The following is a 22,995-nucleotide window of genomic DNA, read 5'->3' as shown; positions in this document are numbered from 1 at the left end:
TAGTAATGATAATATATAAATATTTTATTTCAGAATTATAACGATGGTATTGGTATTTGAATTAGTTAATGTTATCAGATCAGGTATTGTAGGAGCAATTAATCGTAGGACTGACATTGCAGGGAAGAAAAAGTGGAGAAAGTCGTTAAGGAAGATATTTATCATATGAAAACATTTATAGTGAAGGGAAGGAAAAGTAAAGGGTTGTGAATTGATCATAGAAGAGTTTTGTAGCTCTTCAAGTTTTCCACACATCACGCGTCTTATCGCAGTTATCACAGCGAGTGATTCATCACCAAGAGGGGAGAGTTATTTACTGTTTACTTAAAGAAATGTGGAGGGAGGGAGGGAGCACATATATGCACTTGTTATTTATCTACATCTACATAATTTATAAGTTTTGGATTTCAAAAACCTCCTCAGTTCCACCTACAGAACGGCGACGAACGATTCAACTGAAACGAAAATGGAGATTTCATTTTAAAAAAGTCAATTATAAAAAGAGACTGCACAATAAGCATTACCTCAACACCGGTACAGGTAGCTAAAGATGACACATCGACAAGATGAAGCAGATAAAATATGCCCGACAGCCATCAGGCAACATTGGCTATTTTCACCAACTCTTCAACACAGCAAGGACACAAGCATAGGCAAATAACACATTGAGGTATGATGTTGACATGTAAGTCTGCACAAGCTCCATTCAAGTGCATCTGCCAACTGGAAAATGACTTTGAACCACACCAAACAGCAACACCATAAACTGCTCAAACTTTAAACTAAAATCCCATAAAGCAAAAGAACATTAATGAACCATTTAAAACGTGAAAAAAAAGAAACCAATAATAACATTTAAAAAGAAAAACAAAAAAATTGAAGTGATATCTACTCTTTACGAGAACTTCCCACAAAAATTGTCTTAATAAGAAGCACAAAATATCATGTCACTTGTCTTTGACATCAAGAACATAATGCTAACCCACTTGATTTATCTTACAATTATCATTACCATTTCAGACTTCCTGTTTACATCTTATTATTGTCTTGCAATATAGTAGAGACCCTCTCAAAGACGAGCGACACCGTGGAGAAAGGCAAGATCTTCGACATGCTTTTACAAAATACATGCAAGTAGATTAGAAAATGGACTTTTCGAATAGTAAAAACTATCTCACGATTCACTTACTTTGCTTTAGAGTTGTTCACTTTCGTTTCAGCTTGGTCGAATGGTCGTTCTTTAATGTAAAAGCAAAAAACACCGTCAGCAACACATTCCCGTCCACTGTCTCAACAGCAAATGGCGGAATTTCGTCACATACTAACGAGCAGACACTCCGCAACCTGGCGGACAGAATTTTGCACACCTACTTATAAACGAACGACTGAAGGGTCCAAAGTTAATTGAACGAACGACACCAGCACCAGAGTCTGCATTCAACAGCTCACCACGCCGTTCACCAGCTGGCACCAAATCCATGAGCACATTTGACTGCCATGAAGATTGAAGAGGCCCAGACCCTAAGAGGCTGTAATCCTGTAATACTTGGAGAAAAAAAAAATCAATTGCTATCAGAAAATCAAGTTGTGTGACACAAACAAAATGACAGAAGCATAGTTAAACTTAGCAATCCCTAAGAATTACTATTACATTACAAAAGAATCAACAATTGACATACTTTTAAAACAGTTTTAACTGAAAAGTCAACAGATACAAAGCAACAAGCTGGACATCAACAAAGTAAATGAGTAGCCTTACTATAAAAAAGTTGATAAACTTAATTACTTCAAATTGTTCTGAAGTATTTCAGCATGTGGCAAAAGCTACAACTGGTGCAGGTAGCAAGCCTGCAAGAGGAACACCTTTCACCCAACAAATCCATGTGCACATTCGACTGCAATGAAGAAGCTCAGACTTCTCTGACTTCTCAGACACCTGGCTGTAAATAGAAAAATAAAAACTCGATAACTATCAGAAAAAAAGTCATCAAATAACTAAATGTGGAACCTTAATGTTAAAAAGTTGAACAACACAACATAATAACTTTTACTGTTCTGAAGTATTGCTGCATATGACGAAACGTAGGCCTACAGCCGGTAGCAGCAAAAGACAAAATTTTGGGAAATGTAGTGGTTTCAGGCAACGTGATCAGATGGAATTGCCAAGGATAAATTAAAGGCTGTAACCTGTAAATTCACTATACAAAAAATTTACATTTAATTGCCTTATAGAATACAAGCAGGAATTAACATTTTTTTATGAAAAATTTCGGGAAAGAAAGTACCCTTCAATGGTAACGTTCTCCAACAGTGACTCGATAAGAATTAAGAACTGGGTGGGCAATGGCGGACTCCGTGTCCGTGAGTACGTGGACGTGGCGTGCTTCATCTTTAGCATGAAGTACAGCCGCGCTCCGTATGGACCAAATCAGACAACACTTTTCTACGACTGCCGCGAGATGGGGCACGGATTCATCATTCGACGTTTTCGCCATCTAGGGTCATTGGAATAAAAAGTTTACTTTTTTACTAAACCTTTTATTTTACTGCTTTTATTTACTAAAACTTTAATACAAAAATAAACAGTTATCGGCGGTAATTTTTTCCCTCGAATACCCATGCACTGAAACCTATTCCATATGAATTGTTATTTTTGCCTTTTTAATGCAGTGTTTTCAATGTAATTATATATTTAACACTACAAAGCAGAGCTCATTAAGACATTAACAGTACATTAAATGGCTCTGCACAAATTACACTCCCTTTATAATTTACTCATTACTGAGTTGTTTGTATGACTTTACTTTAACTATTACATAGTTGTTTGTAATTGGAATTAGTATTTCAATTTTCAGGACTATTATCTTTACATTTTCCGCGAGATGTGGCAACTGGCACGGCTTGCCAAATTCCTTTAAAACAGTGGTTAAGTAAACTGTAAACTATCTAATTGCTCTAGTTTCAAATTAAGCATTCTTAGGATTCTTTTGATTGCTTGCAATTATATTTCTCTGTCCCTTATTGCATTTCTGGCATGTTTGCACAAATGGATAACCATAATAGACACGGAATTCCAAAATCAGTTGACGAATAACAATTTGAATATTACCTGACATTTGCAAGACTGAAGCAAAGCAATTTCTGAAATGTATCAATCGTTTTCAGCGTGCGATATAGGGCACCGAGGTAGCATACGTATGTGTAGCATGTAGCATGCTCCTGCGAGTATATTTACTTTTCATTAAAATAATCGTCTTTACAATAGTATTTCTAAACACATAAAAATTAATCGTTTACAATGAAGCACCAGTCCGAAATAAATCAGCATTTAGGTAACTAAATAGTAATATGATGTCACCTTGAAGGGTTATAACCTCTTTCACTGTTTACACGATCTCTCTACCGACAATTAAACTGCAGCTGCTGCATCAAGGAGAGCCCAAGCAAGCATTAGTAAGACATTACCGGCGGGCGATTTGTTTATTAATGTGGGAACGAATTCATGTGACGCAAGGGGATGTAACAATATCAACAGACGCATGGAGCAAAAACGAGTAGGCGAGCGGCTGTTTGATTGGTACTCAATAACGCCGAAAACGAGGTCCTGTATACACATATAATGTAACCAGATATAATTAGCTGGAAATGCCATTGATGTTGGGGATCATAAACGATCCGTTGATCATTGCTTTTCAATTCAGACTGCGTGGGTGCATGTTCCTTGATCTATTTATCTAGTCCACGATCGTCCATTATTTTATTTTGTGTGAGTCTAAGTTAACTGTACTTCTGATCATTTTTAAACAATAGCCGTGATACTACACTCACAGTGATGCAAAGAGTATTATTTATATGTGCGTTGCAATAACGTACCTACACTACCAATATTTTATTGCTGCCATCAAAGCTGTACTGCCATGTGAAACCGTGTTTTTGTTTCGTCTACGATTGTATCAACATGCGGCAAAAAAAAATAACAGATCCAATATCATAACTGTCAAGCTCTAGAAGAAAATACATGAAAAGTTACGTGACGATTCACTGAAAGACACATTATCGATTTTGATTGTGTAATTAATGACAATCCCTCAGTTACCAAGAGTATACTTGGCTACTTGCTTTCACCTTATAATTTTTATTGTCAGTTTTCGCCAATCGCATCGCCAAGATTTCAATACAGATATCCAGTTCGCAATGCACTCTATTACTTCACTCAAGCGTTGCCGGGATCCTGCCACTGGCGTTGCCAAAGAAAATTAGGTTTTTCTTGAACAAAATAAAACCATTTACTCATTTGCAATATATCTAATTCGATCACTTAAAAGGCAAGCGAAGCGAAGCAGCAAGTAATTTAAGAAAATTCGGCGAAAATATAACCGGGATGAAAGGGTAATGATAACGCCTACTGATAAATGTATATGCTGTTCTCCGTCATCACCACTAAAACCGGGGGCAATTTGATATGCGGTAAGCAATTTGAGGAAATATGAAGAGAAAAAACGGCGACACGACGATGACGTCTGCTTGATAAAATGCAGTTCTTCGTCAGCGTCACCACAGAAAAAAAAACAAGAGAACAATTTGCAGTTGAGCTGAATAAAATAAAAATGATCATAATAATAAAAACGATTTATGGTTGTGAAGGACATTGCGGCATATGAAATTCCTTCCCTCTAGATTGCGTCGGCTTTTTTCAAGAATGCGCCGCCGTACAAAGAATGCTAAAAATTGGAAAAAGTCGAAAGATTCTGACCAACATCAAAATTCGTCGTGATAAAGCGCCTTCCTTTAGTACCGTATAAAAAAGTAATTGGAAGGCACATCTTCAAAGTTAATAAAGGCAGGCTAAAAAAAAAACAAAAAACAAAAACAAGTGGTGTCGTTCGGCACTGCTGGGGTAACACGGAGGGGGAGGGGGGTTTTCGAGTTCCCTGATGTGATGATATACCAATTTCATCTGGATTGTAGCGTAAATTTTCAACCGAAATGGCCTGACATCACTGGACGTCATTTTCGGAAAATATATTCCGTTGTATTGATTACCGAAAAATTAATTGCCCTCCTTAAATTAGGCAGGCCATATAGAGGAAGAAATGTAATAATGGTGTTTGGTAAAAAAAATCGCACTATCAGAATACAGAATCACATTTGATCCTCAGTAATTTAACTCGAGCACAGGGTGTTATTCTGCAATTATCATCAGTATGCTATGCGCCGTTGAACCACAATGCGCTTGGAGTTAGTTCATTACGCGCTATTGAAGTTTGCATCTATACAGTAGAAGTCGCTCCCACAAACGAGGTTAGTTTAGGTTATTAAAAACTCGCAAAAATTTAACCCGGAAAAAATATCATATCTCTCGAATTTAATTGATTTGTGGGGGGGAAGACAAGAAAAGGTTGATGGCATAACATGTTGATTCTATCTGCAAGTATCTCATCTATGCGTAACTTAGTTAATTTACATTAGTTCCTTCTGTTACGGGTCTATCCCTTTTCCTTCAGTTGTTTTCTGTGTAAGGCATGACTCAAAAAAGATGCCGCTGATAAGACACGCTACTTTAATTATACCGCCTTCTATGTTTCCCATCTTGTCCATTAGTTGGCAGTGCAAATAATAATCAAAGCGAAACACATTTGATTGGATTTTAAAATAGAACTGCGTACTGATTTTTTAGTTTCGACACTGAAGTATTCAAGGATTTGGAATTTTGTAACAGACAACTTTCTTAAAATTATTTTTGTATAAGTTAAATTCATAACTTACAGCCTAGTCCAGGTTACGCACAGCCCTATTACCGGTGTATAATTGGACTTGCCTAAATATAGCAGCGTTGGTACGTGATTTGTCTTCAAACACTGCCGCAACGTGGAAATAATTTTTTTGTAAAGTAATCGAGCCTTTTGCCAAAGGGTTGACAGAAAAGAAACGGTGGACACAGAAGAGAATGGACCTTGGCATTACAAGATGTTTCCCTTTTTTTTTTAATACTGATATTTTGTTTTATGGTATTATATGGATCTCTCGGCATTCGCCTTCAATCTGCTATGTATGTCTAGTACACGTAGATCGGATTTTCTTCTCGGAGTTGCTTGTGGCTACTGCAAAACATGTTTGTGTGGCGCATGCCATATAGTGTCCACCTGGTTGGAGAATGATACCGTGGCGTGCACTGGTATTTTGGAAGTAAGAGCCAGCAAGGCTTGTCGAATCCTAACAAATCCGATCCTTGTGCACGTCTAGCCATTTCATAAGAAATGCGAGACATCTTTTTTCGTTTTTTATGTTTGATTATTTGGCTATATGCTATAAGGTACGTACGGCAGAGGAAACTTTAAAGTATCACGATGACGACAGGTCATTTTCAATAGTGGTGTTGCTTGAAAGGTCCCAACTGGTTGATAGATGATTAAGATACCCAACGGCGAGTTGGATATATTGTACGCGAACTGTATTTGCGCTAGTTTCTGCCTGAATTGGCTTGAATCAACCGTACGGTCGGATGCGTTTCCATTTGTGATTAAAGCACTATATATAGAACGTAGAGGAACTTCAAAGAATCTATTATGTTCTCTCGGCTTCGAATATTCATGGACCGATAGGCTATATTACCTACGCATTTGCAGACAGGAAAATAGAAAAGGTTTTTAATTCCAATAATACTTCGCGCCTATTGGAAGAAAAATAAATCATAAACAATTTATCATCTTTTGTAGGTATGTCCAAAGTGTGCGTAGCTACGCCCATCTCTCTATTTGACATTTGTTTGGTCGATAAGTGAAACACGAAGAAGCAGATTTCATTCTACACAGTTGATGAAGAAAGTTGGAAACGTATAAGAGAACAATCGATGCACCACCACCCATCAGTTAAATTTTAAAATTTTAAATTAATTGGTCGTAGTGGAATCCTTTTTTTTAAATTGCGCACTTACATAATTCCCAAAGTTAAAAATGTGAGAGTGCTCACACTGTAGTTTTTACCATCCGTCAGTTAAATTTAAAAATTGTTAATTTATTGGTCGAAGTTGAATCCCTTTTCTCAAAAAATTCCAAAATTTTAATGTTTTGAGCACAGAGTGCTCACCCTGTAGCTTTTACCAGAAATCTGCTTTGTTATTGCTTTAATGACGTGTCATGCACCGTCACGCGATTCCCAGAACACAGCTTTAGCAGAAATTTCGTTGTAAAGCACTGTAAGTCATCATTAACGCGCGTTACGGAAGAAAGTATCACGAATGAAGCTTGCAATCGTGCACATAGGCTGTGAATTTGCAGCATCTTAGAGCAATATGTGACTTTAAGAGGACATTTTTTTTTACAGTAAACATCTTAATCCTGGATTGGAGCTTGTTTGTTATAAACTGGTGTCACAGAAGAATGTAGTTATTTGGCGCCTGCGTCCTTCTATACCGAAGTCCACTTCAGCCCTACTCTGCTGATAGTCGCGGCCCTCGAGATCTAGACAGATTCATAGGATTCAGTGTACTCTCTGTTCAACTTGCAAGTGGTTGCTCTAGGACGCCAGTGCCACAAGAAAGTAGTATTTGAACGACCGTTTGTCCGTCTATCCCTTGCCTTTTCGATTACAGCGCATACAGTCTCATCGCCATGGACGTCTCCATTTTTGGAACTATGACGTCTGAGATTGAAGCGGAACATTTGGACGTCGCGGCGTCGTTTTACCCATCTTGCGAAAATGCAACAGCCGTCACCGACATCCTACAATTTAATTTCAGCGAATTCGACTATCCTGGAGGCGGTGGCCCATGGCCTCCACCTCTCGGTCTCATTTCGGCTATGAAAATTACGTTTTGTGTAATTAACATGATTGTTTCGATTCTCGGAAACTGTGCCGTCATCATTGCTGTCTATCACAATCCTGCTCTCAGATCGACCATCAACTTCTATCTAGTAAATATTTATTTTCATTTTTCGAATGGTCCACCATCACTTCAGGCATGTGGACATACGGTAAATTAGTTGGCATGATGCAGAGGGCAGTTGTAGGTAAAAGTATCTTTCACTGTAACGACTGTTCTTTTACCGAATGACGATTCGTCTCACGTTTCCCCTTGTCGCCAGTACCCAATTACCAGTCGTAATTATTCCTTTCATGTTTCCGCCATCTTTTTCTCGTCACGTTTGAAAGATGACGTAATTATGTCTGGTGGCGGTGACGAAGTCCAGTCATTATTAAAGGCAATTCGAGGAAAAATGATTGTGCTTCAAATGAAATGCAGAAGCGGGGTTATTTTGAATCTTGGATGCTTCAAACTTATCATAACCAAATGTTGGATAGAGCTTTAATTGCGTCGTGAGTCGTGACGACATACGTCGCATTGACGAGAGTCTATATTGTCGGATATTTGCATAAGTCGTTAAACGAATTTTTCCCCCTAGGTCAATCTGGCGGTGGCCGACGTCTTGATCGCGCTGTGCTGCATGTGGCCACATCTGGTTAATGATTTGACAAAACCCGCGTTCGTCTTGGGAGCGTTCATGTGCAAATTCAACGCGTTTGCTCAGAGTAAGTAATATTACCAAGTTCTAAAATGCGCATCACAATATTCGAGCGTGCTAGCTGCACGTCCGTTTCCCATTAGCGCAATGATAGTGTCAAAAACAGGTTTGCTCTTGACTCTAACTCGTACACAACTTCGTGGTCGTATATACAGTCGTGAATACAGTACTAAACAAGTAAAGCTAGTGAATTCGAGCTGTACCCCGCCCCTCCTAGTTAAACCTTGTTCTTATTCGCTCTCGTTATCACGCTTCGGTTGATGAACAATTTCAAGACGAATCGTATCATCATGGCGTTTCCCAGGTGGCAACTACCTTTGCTGACTACTTGACTCACTCCCGTTAACTAGTTGTAGGTATTAGAGTGGCCGTTGTTTTGTTCTTTCCCGGAACGTGTAAAAACATTCGCACATCCAACACGATCGAATCAGCTCTTGCAAAGTTAAAATATACCCGTCGTAAGTTGAAAATGCAAAATTGTGGATATTTCATTTACGATGGTCGACAAGGTAGAGCCACAAAGATATCACATACTTGTGTATGATTTACGAAATAAAACTAAAATGTTTTATAAATTTTGGGTAGTTTAGAGAAGCAATGAGAGCTGTGCGGGGTAATTATGCGATATTTGTTCCACTGGAAAAACGCCCACCATGTACCCTTCACTTTTGTAGCCTACGCGATCTTTACACGCTATCAGTAGCTTAGCAATATTTCTGAAGTTTACCATTGATCTTTCATCATATACTACCATGGCGTGAGTATAACATACTCCAAACAAAGACAGCACGGGCACGGCGTCTCATCTTGCATGATAGACAGACTTGATTGCCGTGATAAACTAGTAATTTGCGACACAGATACGTATTGGAAGCGATCAAGCGATCGATTCAAAGGTTATCAGGTGCTGTCGAATATCTTTGAGAATACATCGCTGCTCGCATACCGCTTGATATTACCAAATAATTAAGCTCATCAAGTCTCTTAGCACGACTAGATCACGACAGTAATGAACATAATGCCATTCTAAAGTGAGTGAGTATTGCTATCACGGCGACGGATCGATTTTGAGCTTTCCCGTATGTACATAGACTCACCGGTTCAAAATTTCAAAAATGTCTAGCTGGCGAGCCTATTACAAAGTTTAACAAGGCGATTTTACTGCAATTCTATTGAATCAAATTAAAAAAAAAAAAAAAGTAAACTTTGTTAATGAAACAACGGCGAAAATTTGTAACTGTAATTAGGTAGAAAGTCTATAAAAAAAAGGAAAAAAAAATTTCAAAACATTTGGCGGAAGAAAAGAAAAGATAGTTTAGTGTGGACTCTTCTTCCAGTTAAATGAATCATTTCTTCTATGATGCGTTTGTGTTCGAAAAAGTTTAAGGAGGCTCGTCGAACAAGAGATGCCGGGTTTCTATAAAGGACACCACTGACATGATTTTTTTAACAATAAAACAGATAAAAGAGCGAGAGTTGAGAGAAAACCTAAAAAAAAAGCCTAAAAACCCATTTAATGGCGATCGATCATCATTCTATGAACAAACTTTTTCTAATCAAAAACTCGTTTATTTTGTAGCGATCGATTTCGAGACAAGAGATGCTTTTTCTTCGCAGAAAAATCTGATTGGCCACCACTTCAACTGGATGCGAACATACTAACCAAACATATCAATACAGTATACTGTAGCGTGTAGTGTTGTTATAAGTCAGCATTTCCTCTTGAAAGTTCCAGCAGTTTGGTTGCAAGAGTATATAAGACAGCTGCTCCTTGATGCAAGTTGATCGCGGCGCGTCGAATAACTCAATCTGCGTGGACTTTTCGGTTTCTTGTTTCTGAGGCAAAGAGGCAACAGTGCTGCTCAACAACGTCCCTTCCAAGATAATGTGCGTACTAGACTCGTCTAAACTTAGCCATTTCTTTGTCCAACCTTTATAAATGGGAACCCGTATATAGATTGAACTAATGGAGCTGCCCTCCCACTCCTGTATAAGAACAACAAAACTGACGAAACAGGCGCTTCTTGGCGTCAGTCGCCGTCATTGAAAAATGACAAAAAGGTAAACATCGTGAGACCCAAAAAGCTTTTGTCGGCAGAGGGTGACCTTTTTATTCCCTTTCGTCGAATAAAACCCTATGCTGTCCATTATCCTCCGCCAAAGGCGCAAAACAACCAGCACGAACGCGCTTTCCAACGAATACGAAAGGTGGTGTCTGAGAAACGGCAGTATTTCAATGGCTATTGTTCATACTGAATTGAATAGTGTCGATTGGCGGCGCTATGGTGCAGCATACAAATAGGGGAACGAAGGTAACGAAGGAAGCAAACTGTATTTATTCTTCAGGAAGTGACGAAATAACGCAAGGAAATAGAATTTACTTTTATTTTTGTCAAGTTAAGAAGTTTTCGGACGATGCTGCTGCTGCTCAGTGAAAACGGCTTTTCTCTGCGACTTGTGCAGCCGTCGGCCAAATGCAAAGAATGCGCAAACACAGTTTGGCCCTTTCGATAGAGTGGCTTAGTTGACGTTAGTGAAGACGATATGGTAATCATGTTACAGAAACATGATTCTCTATGCTGCGCTCAGCTCAGGCTGATGTATTTCAGAGTATTTCGGCGAAGTAGAGGAAACCCTGAAGCTGGATTATGAGGAAGTAGACAACATGTAGCTGTGAGTCGGAAACGAATCAAAATTGTGCACGTCACGTGTATGCCTATATAGCGTTATACAGCAACGCAGATTGGACTCACACTTAATACACTTCCGTTTATGCATACGTCTACAAATGCTTTTTTTTCGACCGCTGAATGGCTGATAAAGAGCGGAAGCAGTACGGCCGTTGGCGGATTAATCGCGCCCTTGTGCGATTATCGATCCGCAAGGGGTGTCCAGTCAACGGCTTGATTTTAAACAATTTTCTGGGTTAGATAATAAAGTAAACTTTCAGAAAAGAGATCCCGACAACAGTTAATTAATTTTGCTTTTACAGTTTGATAATCAGCAGGTGCTGGAATACAAAATTAAAACGATAAACATTTGATTCGTTTGATTAATTGGATTTTTACAGTCAAGAAGAGGGTAATCTTTCCTATTTTCTTTAATAATGGCCGATATTGGGAAAACGAGAGAGGGATCTTAAAACGTACACGAGAATATTGTGTGAAAGAAAATTGTTCAACAAAAACTTGATGCAGAAAAAGTGCTATTCGCCGTATCGACCTGCTTTTTAGTATAATTACTGTATAGTACGTACACACGTGCAGCTACCAACTCAAATTATAGAAATATCAATCAACCAAAGCACTAAATACAGTCCAAACGAGGTAGCTATAAAACTTTCGTGATCATTAACTACTCGACATTTAGAAAACAATTTGCAGCAAGCCGACTGTTGGGACCATGTTCAGAAGAACAGTTTAGCTTGGTATAAGTAAAATTTCAAACAAAACTTTATTGGGGCAACGGGAAACTCATTAATCAAAGCGGGTTGTTCGCCAGAAAAGCGCGAAGTCACCAAGAAGCAAAAGGCTGCCACGGGCGGTAAGACTTTTCATAATGGAATCGGCATCGCCATATACCGCAACACCGTTTCCGCAAACACCAAACACTATCAGTAAGAGCCTGTTGTGATAAGCGCCGTGAATCACATCCCCTCTTCAGAAGCGCCAAAGTCATCACTCATTTTGATGAATGGAAATTTTCGACGGGGTAAAATCTAGAAAACCAACGACGTGAAACCTTTTGTTTGAAGAAAGAATATTGGGACTGCGGTTATTTGATACGTATAACTATATGGAATTGGTGAAAATACATCAAAAGACTCGATCTGTACCGTTCAAACTTGTTTGCATTTAAATATAAATGATCCAGGAAGACGAAATCGATTCGCTTCTTTATTAAAACTGCTTAGACAAAAAAAAATCGCAGGACTTTGCAAAGGATTTTATAATTACAAAATCCTTGAAATGGTAACCAACAAATATGCTGAGATCCTTTCGTCATATTATCGATTGAGGATCAAGATTGAGCGTTGCGAAATAACACTACATCTTATTCAAATTTTTCGCACTAATACCCCGCCCGCGACAATTTCACAGTAGTCGAACGTTGAGCCTCGAGCTTTTCTGTGTGCATCCATTGTCTTCTTTCCCATAGTTTTGATCATTTTTCCGTGTTCGGCAAAGTATAAAGCCGTGTTCGACTGCTCTGGGGACTTTCCTCGTATTAACATATCTTAGCTAAAGCCCAGCATACTACCGGTGTTCTAGCATTCTATAGATATCAAAGAAGCCGACGTGCAGTACATGCGTATGAAATACAGGCACTGCTATCAAAGGCAGACAACAAAAGAATTGCGCATTTTTTACTCTAGCTTTTGTCGGTGGAAATGTTGTTCGTTAGACAGAGGAGTAGTTTCAAACCCCGCGGATCTCTCTGTGTAGTTTTGACAGGGAGGAATTAGTTTGATTCTTGGAATACTGTAAGTAATATGGCAGAACGCCAAACACAAAGCGAGCAGCAATAATTGCAATCACAATACCGTGCTGAAGTTAGGCCTGCTGCTTGAAGATTAAACAGCGTGTCCTACATTCTGTGGTCTGTATCACAAGGAGCGGTGCGGTCAAATTTGACCGTCACTTTATCAGGCGCGTTATTCAGCGTAGTCTACGAATCGAATTGAAGGTAGACTGTTGTTAATGAAGCATGCAGACCCCTTGACAAGTTGGAAACCGGTGGTCTAGTCTCAAGAGGTTGCTGTACTCGCTAAACAACAGCACGTGAACACGACCTACGAGGTGTCTCCCGATGCTTTAAATCAGTGGCAGCCATTTCCGAGTAGAAAACGGTTATCGCGAGACTTGTACGTCGGATGGCATGTACGATAAATCTCGGATTTGCCCTTTGCAAGAGCTTTACAACATAAGGAAACAACACAAAAATAAAATCTTAAGCTAATAACATCTCATCAGCTTGCCAAAAGACCGCGAAGCTCTGGGGTCTTACTGATGACAGTTATTCCAGATGTGTCCTTTTGCTGACGTAAAAGGACAATCAGACAAAGCTTTTACGCTTTTACACCGGAATCAGCTCTGTGGACTGCTACAACATGGCAAATAAGTAGCGCGCTTTCTGACTGATTAGTTGGATGTTTCTGACAGAATTCCGTATCCAACATCATTTTCTATTTCAAGCAGCCATTTTCTTGTCAACGAACAAGAGCACGGCCAGGGGGGTCAGAGCTCACAACTGAAGGTTCTGCTCTTGTATAATGCTTAGTATTTCAAAAGACTGGGAAAAGGAGCATCCATCGTGACGACAGTCGCTCCGAGGCGAGTCGCCCATCATACATCAGTGTCCAATAAAATATCGCCAAACACGAACCAAAAAATTCAAATCTAAAACGAAAGCAAATAGAGAGTTCGTGCAGACAAATGGTTCGTGCTTTCTTTGTGTGCCGCCAACATTTTAAGGAAAACAAAATATATACATCTATAGATTCTAATGCATTATTACAAAACAATTCGCGTCGTATATAATACACGCAATCCTATCATTTAGTGACAATGTTTTTTGTGAACTTGAAAGGGATTTACTATTAAATTCAGTGGTTATTGCTAACACAACTGCCCTTGTCTAAGGATCTGTAGGAATTTTGGTTTTGTTGTTAGGGAAACGAGGAGTCGCCGGTGTGGAGCAAATTTCCTTTTTGGTCAATAAATTTTCAAGTTGCACTTTACTTGAAGTCTTTCGTTTTTGACTGTTTAGCTCATCAGAAAAGGTACAAAACCGGGCCTGATCTGCAGTCGTTCTACAAAAAAGTTGCTTAAAAAACCTCAGTGAGTTGAAACGACAAAAGAAAACAGTTCCATTCAATCGCCTAGCTCAGGAATATTGGTACTCCGTACTATCTATCGATTTATAACCAATGCCACCAAATAGTCAAAAAGGAAGAATAGAGATGCAGTTTTCCTACCTTTATGCCTGGGAAATACTGCCAGGCATCCAAAAGTGATCCATCCGCCAGAGTAGTTGAATCCACCAGGCGGGATAGGAAAAAGGACGTCCTCGTGAATACCCCCACACACACATGGGTGTACACGAGAACACAGAGGATTTAAAGAAAGGGGAACAAGAGATCCGTAACTCGAGGTCTACATTGGTAGTTGCTCCAATGATTCGGGAACTGTGTATCTAAATGAGAAATGAAAAATGGTTTACGAAACATGTTGACAAAAACACCAAGAATTGAAAATAAGACAGTTGGTAAACCCAAAACCCTAATTGTGAATAAGAGAAATTGCTACAGGAGAATTTAAGGTTTAGATGTAATACAATCACACTGAATTTAAGCAAGTCATGCATACTTCAAATATTTAGCAGATTACAGGTTAATAAAAGTAGCGAAAATCATCACCCAAGCGATGACACTGAGATTTGGTGATCATGGTCAATACCAGAAAAAAGCAAAACTGGCATAGCTTGTGCTGCTTGTGGTTGTGGTAGTTTTATCTGGCCGCAAATCTGCACAAATAAGGAAAGGTTACATAGTGCAAAAATAGTAGTGCAAAAAAACTGCCATGCATCGACATGGGGCTTACATGATAAAAGAGAGTCAGGAATTAAAATTTCACACATTTGGATCAGATTTAACTCTTCTATTACGGCTCCAATGATCATTGTACTATTTGAATTCTCAATTTTATTTACCTGCTAAGCAGCATGGAGTGTGTATTAAGCGATTCTACAGAAACGCGACCACATTTTTGTCACTATTTGTTCTGCTATTTTTCGTGCAGACGACAGTAATTTTCTAATTAGTTAAAAATCGATAGAACAAATTCTTAGAAATCGACTTCTCGATTAGAAATCATATTTCTCTAGATTACTCGCATTCGTCAACATTTTTACGTGGCCGCTTTTAAATTCAAACAAAATGACATTTTATTTCGGTCGATTCATATTCAGGGAAAATTAGGGTTTTGGAAAACCCACAGGTTGTGACGGTTTTCGACTTTTTGTTTTCCGGAAAAGATCTATTTCATCAGTACGGGCACTCTTGCCCACTAAAGTAGTATTATTTATGACATGCGAAATTTTTTTCCAACTACCGAAAGGAATGAACTTGCGTCCAACGAATCTTATATGCACAAAGCCTTGCATAAAACATTGTTGACCAGAGTATGTTGTTCCAAGAGGGATGGGACACTCTGAAGTTAGGCCAAAAATCGAATAATTTCCCATGGGCTCTCCTTCTCACAGAATCTCCATTGAAACGCTATACTTATTTCCCCCGTCTAAAACCGACCTTCCTTTAGACAAAGTCTGTGTTTCTCCTGTTCCCCTAAAAGACCTCAAAAAGGCTTATTACGTAAGGTTTAACTCTTTTATTTTATTTTATTATCTTTCTCTTGTTTCTGCATATTGTATGGATTGTCTTTTTATAGTGACATGTCTGACGTCGAGCGTGCTCACGCTTACTGCCATTGCTTGCGATCGCTTCATGGCTGTCATATATCCCCTTCGAGTGGTAAGATACGATCATCAATCAAGATAAAAAATGAGACGAGGTCATGCTAAAAAAGAGTCTCTATTCTTTGTTGCGTGATATCGCGCAGAGAATCACTCAGTGCCGGGCGCGGGCCGTCATCATCTCCATCTGGGTCGTCTCCATCACTGTGGCTCTGCCCTTCGCTGTGTACAGGAAACTCTTCGAAATTCAAGTGAGATCACTTTTGTGGATATCCTTCTTTAGCATAATTTTGAAATTCATGTTTCTTCAAAACTATTTTTTACTACAATAGGAAATCTAGTTTTTTTCTGCTTTTAAAGTTTTTCATTCAAATTCAGCATGTTTGCATTTATTTTGCATATTCCAATTATTTTCTTCGTATTACTTTTTTCCTTCTTGGTAATGAACCTTTTTTTGTTATTAAAATTATTATTTTTCCTCTCTGGCATTGAACATTGTGAGCTTAACATCCTTATAGGCTCTATAGTATTAGTGGCGGTATCAATCCGTCCAAGTCTAATACTATTATAAAAGCGGATTTTTAGCCGCGCATGGCCTATAATAACATCAGCTGGAATTACCTCTAGACTTATTTGGATGCAATAACCCTGTCTGGCTACATGCGCTGCATACGCACATAGTTTTGACCCTGTGATTCCGAAGAAATGTATTGCAGCACAAACCCCAAGGCTGAATAAACCAGATAGACAGCAGACAAAGCTCGGCAAGATTATGGGTGACTTAGTGAAGCTTTGTATACCGCCTAATATGAATATACCCAGTGCCGTATAGTCCTGTCCTGAATCATTTGATTTGGAAACCCCTCCGTCGCTTGTGTAGGTATTAGTGGCATCATGATCGAACGTACACAGCGTGAGTTCTGAACCGCCAAACAAGCTCAATAACAGCTTAAGAAATTCCTCCTGAGAATTGCGCCGCAGCAAATAGTTCGGTAACCATCCTTCAATCTCGCGCAGCACATGCACAAATTGCACATGTATCAGGTCTCTTCAATGTGTTATTATTGCGAGAGCGATTTCAAAAGGGGAAAACATTTTAATCGGACGTTTATTCGATGCATTATAAGTTACACGATTTTCTTGTGTAATCTCGTTCTCGTATCTTAATATTCAGTTTTTTTGCATTACTGTGAATGAAAATCGTTCAATGGGCGACGAATTGGGGGAAGGGGGGATTTTTCCATCATATTTGCTTTCGATTTTATCTTTAGTAATGTACATAAGAATGGACAAAAGGTTGGCGTGTGTATGTGAATTCCGAATGATCTCTCACACATTAACAGAGCCTGGCACAAAAATGACGGCAACAATTAGAGAAGCCTGTTTCCATATCATTCCATTATCTTGCTAAACTAGTTACTTTATAACGAAAAAAGAGAGCCAAGTTGTTGCGCAGCACTAAAGAAACTTTTGATATTCATCGTGGCTTCGGGAGTCGACAACGATTTCTTAATTGTGAATAAAACTTTCCTTCAAAAGACACAAGCGGCAAGCATATAACGTTCCAGGAAAAAATAATTTCTCGATTTCTCCGGCTCAGGCATATTGCGATTTAATTTAATTACGGAAGACTTGTGCACAACGACACCATATTTTCTCTGATGCAATTAGAACAGATCGAATCAGACTGCGCCTCTCTATTCACGTTCGAAGCCTTAAAAAGTGCATACACTCAAAGCTCGTTGCGTAACTTGTTACTTTCCCTGTACGCGCAGTGCGCCCGCTTTTACCAAACGACTCGAACCTTTATTTCAAGAAATTTTGTAGGAAATTCGATTTTCTTTTATGCCAGGGACATTTTCTTATACAGAAGTACAGTGCATTTACACATGTGTGCTGTGCAATCAAGTAGTCTGAGTGAGAAACAGGACAATGCATAAAAAAAAACGAAAACACAGACGCCATGATTGTGTCACATTCAATCCAGACGTAGCGCACAATCGAGTCTGCTAGTGAGATTTCAATCAATAAGTCTCACACACAAAAAAACTGCGCTCGCCAAATATTTTAGGCGAGGCTCTCCGCGTTGTGTTGTAATAGATTGCGATACAGGGTTACGTCATCATTAATGTTGCGTTCACTATATTGTTAAAGCTTAATGTGCTGCAAAGAAGAAGATAGTGTAGACGTCTCATAATTTAAAATTCCCTCCGTATTCTCTTTTATTTGATCAAAACCCTTCTGTTCTTCATTATATATACTTCTGGATGAGTCAATGATATTAGATTAATATGTTCACGTCCGTCTTGCTAATCTGACAGTGGAAGAACGCCGTCGAGGTGTCGTGTCAGGAGACATGGCCGAGTCTACTTTATTACGACCCGAAATCCTTGTCCTGCGTCTCGAGCGTCTGGCCGAAAACCGCTTACTATTCATTGGTATAAATTTCACCGTTGCCCAAGTTGTAATCTTGGTAAGAATTTCCAGCTACAATGTTTTTGGGGGGGTTATTTTTTCTTGTGTAGGTTTCAGTCGTGCTGTTCTTCCTGCCCATCGTTATCATGTCCATCGCTTACGCCTTGATCATCGGGCGGCTCTGGGGCTCCAAACCACCGGGTGAAAAGATGGATGCGGCACTTACCAATCAAGCTCGGGCAAAGAGAAAAGTAAGTTTTCCTCAGTTGGCCTGACATCATTTTTCTTTCGCTCGGAAATGACCGATTTTTTCTACTTCCTCTTTTTGTCTGTGCCGTATACACATACATCTGACCGTCCGCCCCTCCCATCGATTTCCCCATCAACATCAAGGGAGATGGGGGGAAAAGAAAAACCATGGGTTGGAAACGCATCGTGACTAGACTTCCGAATCCAACGCGGAAATGTGAAGCGATCAGGGGGTAGGGGAGAGAGGTGGACAGCGAAAATACTGCACACAAAATATGGATAGTTGTCAGGACGTGTTGGCACGCGCCCTCATTTCCCAGCAACATCTATCGTATGTTTATCGCGAGACAATATATGCGCCCCGTCCGCTTCTGCTCCTGCTATCTGCACGACAGCGTCTACATATTTCCCGTTTCTCGCAGCTGAAAGTTGACGGGGAGCAACTTGAAAGATCAGGGATCCGTTTAACGATTGCACTTGGAGGAATTTTTCGCTTTGTCGTCGTCGTCGTCGAGCATATCAACAGGAGTTTGCTATCAACTAGACGACTAGATTCCCTTGAAAAACCCGCGTGTGCTGGGGGGGGGGGTAGTCTACTTTATAGATGTAGGGTAGGGCGAGCCTAAAGAGCTTTTACTTTGATGAATCTGGGCTGAAGAGAGAACTGCTGGATGAAAGATCGGAAGCATGCCGTGTTTCCTGCAAATATTAGTACTAGCAATTTCAGCAAGCAACCGGCTGCTCATAATGACGCAAAACGTTGCCATCCAGTCACGGGGTTTTTCTCTATGACGCGGGCGCTAGGGCGCGGCAGGTTTAAACACAAATTCAGTTAATCAATAATCCTCCCTCCCGTTTCAGGACGTTTTTTTTTTCCCCGGAGCCAGACATTTCCTGGCTCAGACAGTTTTCCGACTAAAATTACAAGAGTCGAAGATAAATGTCCCTTGCGCTGATGTCCTTTTTTCACATATTATATCGATCTGTTGGGATTCCAGGATTCCTAATTAAACGCTGCGTGTCAACAGACGAGCTATATATTCCATAAGGAATATTTGTACTTGTGTGACGTTTGTTTGCGCTAACCTACAAAGTGGAATTGAATCTTTGAGCAACATAAATGGAAGTAATCGATTTTGAATAAATAATGATACTGTAGAGGTTTCTGCTTGGACAGGTTGTAAAGATGGTTTGCGTCATTATGCTCGTCTTTATCGTCTGCTGGGCACCGCTGCAAGTCCTCATCCTCTTCGCTCAGTTCAGCCACAATTCACAAGAAGTTGGAGAGGTAAAAGCTCTATTTATATATTTGTGATGCAATCAAATGAGTAAACTGTTACGTTTATTTATCTATCCTGTATAGCTGCCGGAGTGGTACGATCAAGTCATGTTTTTGGTGTACTCAATCGCTTACACCAACTCGACTCTGAATCCTTTGCTGTACGGCGGTCTAAATCAGGTAAGCCACTTACCTACTCTTGAAAATTGATTAACGATTTTGGCATTCCTAATATTGTCCTTGCGGAATCGTTCACCTGGAATGGCTTACAACATTTTGAGCCGACAAAATGTTGAACATTTAAAGCTTCATAGACTTTGATGCGTGTTGTGATTCGCTTACAAATCTTTCTTTAAAAAAACCTTTGCGATTTTCCCACAGACCTACCGAAAGACTCTCATTCGCGTCTTGTTTCGCAAGTGCTGCAAATGGCGTTCCAACCGGAGTTCGGCCATTTCTATGCAAGGTGCGTAAAACTTGATATCTTTGGCGGCGCCAGCCTTGTGTCTTTCATGTCGGAATAAATAGAAGTTTCGTTCGCCTCGGCCTCGAAACTTACATACAAGTAGAAAGAACGGCATGGACGTAATATAGTGCTTCATTTTGTTCTCCGGTTCCGCCACTGGATTTATACGGAAGACAAAGCGTTTCCCTGTGGAGAGCTCAACTTTTGATGGCTGAGCAGCAGCCAGACAGTCGAACTAATTAACTATTATGCTATTCACCTACATTTCAGTTTGGAACCCTCTTAGATCTTATATAGCGTCGGGTTTAGCCGTATGCACTCTTATGCAATCCACGAAGTTTATAAGCTTTCATTTCCATTTAGAAGGAACTGTCAGAGATACAACTGATGTGGTTCGCGAAGCAATCACCCCAGTATGACATTGATTTCTTCCAAAATAATTTCCGCGTAGAGAGCTGGGAGAATTTAGAAAGCTATATGCATACGTTGTAGACTCAACGCCTAGTGTATTTGTCGACAGTTATACAAGATCTGACAAGATGGTTACTCTTGCGTGCCTAGTCTAGAGTGCAGTTTCAGTATAGACGGCGTCACCATCAACAAAATACAATTGAGACTGTAAGGGTAGAGAGAAAGAGAATATGCCAGGACGATCCGCTACGTGGAGATACTCAGCGAGCGACACAGGAACGGAAAAAGGAAAAAAAAACATAGAGATGCTGGCTGATAACGACGAGAGAGATGTGTGTACCAAAGGAAAATATATTTCTACCAAACAAGTTGAAAAAAATATTTTCAAGTACTTGTTATGTGTTCAAAAGGACTGGCGGTCAACAGAGACTCCAGGGAGACGCGGAAAAAGAAGAAATACTTGGGTAGTACCAGCAACGCGTCAGCATATAAGAATCGGGGCCAAAAGGCTACATAGAATTCAAAAGAAGCATGCAAAAGTTATGCTGTCTAGCTATATTCAAACAGTCTGCGACCGAAAGCTAGAGAGAGAGGGAAAAATAAAAATGAGAGCAAAATAAACAAGAAATACATTTGTTTGTGGGTCTGTTGGAGCCACGGTTGGTAGGAGGTAGCGGCGGTAGCTAGGGAAATGCTGCTGGTATATCTTTCGAACTTGTTATTTCCTGTGCCTTATGTCCCTGGAGTTTCCTTGTTCACCGCTGCTGCTGCAGTCGCGTCTTATAGAAAAAGAAAAAAGAAGAAGAAATAGAGAATTTCCTCTCCGTTCTCTCTTTACTTTATGAATAAAGAAAAAAGAATTCGTAAGAGAATTCAAGCGATCCTCTTTGCCCCATAAATTGCGACGCTTTATGCGACAGCTGGTCGAATTGAGCGCAGTCCATTCAGGAGAACATCATGGGGGCCAGGCGACACCGGAATGACCAGCAGCGCGGCCTATTCCCGCGACCTCAATCGTTTCCCATCGAGAACACACCCAATTCCTTACGCCGTCCGAAAAACAAAACAGTGCAGCTATAAGAAGGAAAGCGACACCGTGACAACCGATGAAACAAAAAGTATACGTCCGCAACCTGCGAGAGCAAAAATAAACGAACCACCTGGGTTTGTCCGGTTTGTCTGTGCCGAATCTTATTTTCCATTCCGTGAAGCAGAGTTAAGAGGCATCTAGCGGAAGGATATATTACATTTGGGTTGCGATCACGCACACGCACACACATCTGCTCTCCGGAGAAGAGCGTCCAGTTTATATGTCAGACTAGACTTGTATACTTTTTGTTTTTATGTTTTCCGAAAGTAACACCTGCCGCTGACGCCGTCGCATCTGTCCCGTTTTTTTCTTTCTACAAATTTTGTCTAAATGTCATTACGTAAACAGGCTCAATTCAGCTGGCCGAATTTCGAGCGTCTCCGCGGGCCGGTATTTGTAATAATCATCTGAGCAATTCGACACACTCGACCCGATTTGCCGTTCGTCGAGGGGGCAATAACATCAATCAGCAGACAGATGGTGGCTGAATATTATATTGTTTTTTTTCTTAGGCTTAAAAGTGCTCAACGGATTTTAATGATTTTCCTTTCTTGTTCAAAATTTTCAAATGATATATTTTAGCTATTAGTGCCCAGCAGCGGAACCGGCTGAGCGTCCGCATTTCAACCACAGTGGCAACGTCCTCGATGAGGTGTCATTTACCGATGACTTCGGCGGCCGCCATCCATCCACCACCTGCAATGTCCGGAGTTGTCCAATTGGAACATCACACGGCACACCCAGCCGATTCCGGAATTCCCACTTGCGAAGCGCCGGACCGTGAGCTCCGGTTCTCCGCCTCCAGGGCCAACCGATCGCGAACGGCCAGTCACCGTCGCCGCCAAGATTTTCTGGGCTAAATAATGCAAACAAATCGTGCGAAAAGATAACAATACCTGAGTTGAATTCGGTTCCCAGCGCTTCAGATGTTTTTATAAATAAAATCCGATGAACCTTTCACAATCCCCCACTGTTCTGTGTGTATACGTAGCTTATGTGTACAACATTGAATAGTGAATACACATCAGCAGCAGCATTGAAGCTGCCGGGTGAATATTCAAATGACAAATAAAAGAGAAAAAGAGGTGGG

The 22,995-nt window shown here is 40.1% G+C and overlaps 1 protein-coding gene and 2 long non-coding RNA genes across 10 annotated transcripts; 1 reads left to right on the top strand and 2 right to left on the bottom strand.

Annotated features, from left to right (window-relative positions):
- Positions 1 to 9: 9 nt before the first annotated feature.
- LOC124193114 lies at positions 10 to 15,051 on the bottom strand. Of its 7 annotated transcripts, none has more exons than XR_006874053.1 (11): positions 14,941 to 15,051; positions 14,500 to 14,717; positions 3,110 to 3,219; positions 2,286 to 2,495; positions 2,009 to 2,198; positions 1,787 to 1,940; positions 1,450 to 1,545; positions 1,190 to 1,385; positions 1,013 to 1,114; positions 525 to 782; positions 10 to 455 (listed from the first exon to the last, which is right to left on the bottom strand). It is a non-coding gene; the product is annotated as an uncharacterized LOC124193114 (long non-coding RNA). The 7 variants fall into 7 exon arrangements; XR_006874051.1 differs by having other exon boundaries at positions 1,450 to 1,537; XR_006874048.1 differs by having other exon boundaries at positions 1,190 to 1,545.
- Positions 7,467 to 22,987, top strand: LOC124193113 (QRFP-like peptide receptor). 2 transcript variants are annotated; one of them, XM_046586771.1, is made up of 11 exons: positions 7,467 to 7,913; positions 8,403 to 8,529; positions 15,971 to 16,053; positions 16,142 to 16,246; positions 18,317 to 18,433; positions 18,521 to 18,661; positions 19,837 to 19,947; positions 20,023 to 20,118; positions 20,320 to 20,404; positions 22,254 to 22,385; positions 22,488 to 22,987. In XM_046586771.1, the coding sequence occupies exons 1-11, from the start codon at positions 7,611 to 7,613 to the stop codon at positions 22,763 to 22,765; spliced, it is 1,578 nt and encodes a 525-aa protein (XP_046442727.1). In that variant the 5' UTR covers positions 7,467 to 7,610; the 3' UTR covers positions 22,766 to 22,987. The 2 variants fall into 2 exon arrangements, with proteins under 2 accessions (XP_046442727.1, XP_046442726.1); XM_046586770.1 differs by having other exon boundaries at positions 19,819 to 19,947; positions 22,488 to 22,870.
- On the bottom strand, positions 20,894 to 22,377 carry LOC124193116. Its single transcript, XR_006874057.1, has 2 exons — positions 21,447 to 22,377; positions 20,894 to 21,324 (listed from the first exon to the last, which is right to left on the bottom strand). It is a non-coding gene; the product is annotated as an uncharacterized LOC124193116 (long non-coding RNA).
- Positions 22,988 to 22,995: the final 8 nt, after the last annotated feature.

Source organism: Daphnia pulex, chromosome 4 (assembly GCF_021134715.1).
Source record: "Daphnia pulex isolate KAP4 chromosome 4, ASM2113471v1".
NCBI classification, from domain to species: domain Eukaryota; kingdom Metazoa; phylum Arthropoda; class Branchiopoda; order Diplostraca; family Daphniidae; genus Daphnia; species Daphnia pulex.
The sequence above is the reverse complement of the archived record's forward strand: the minus strand, read 5'-3'. Positions and strand labels throughout refer to the sequence as shown.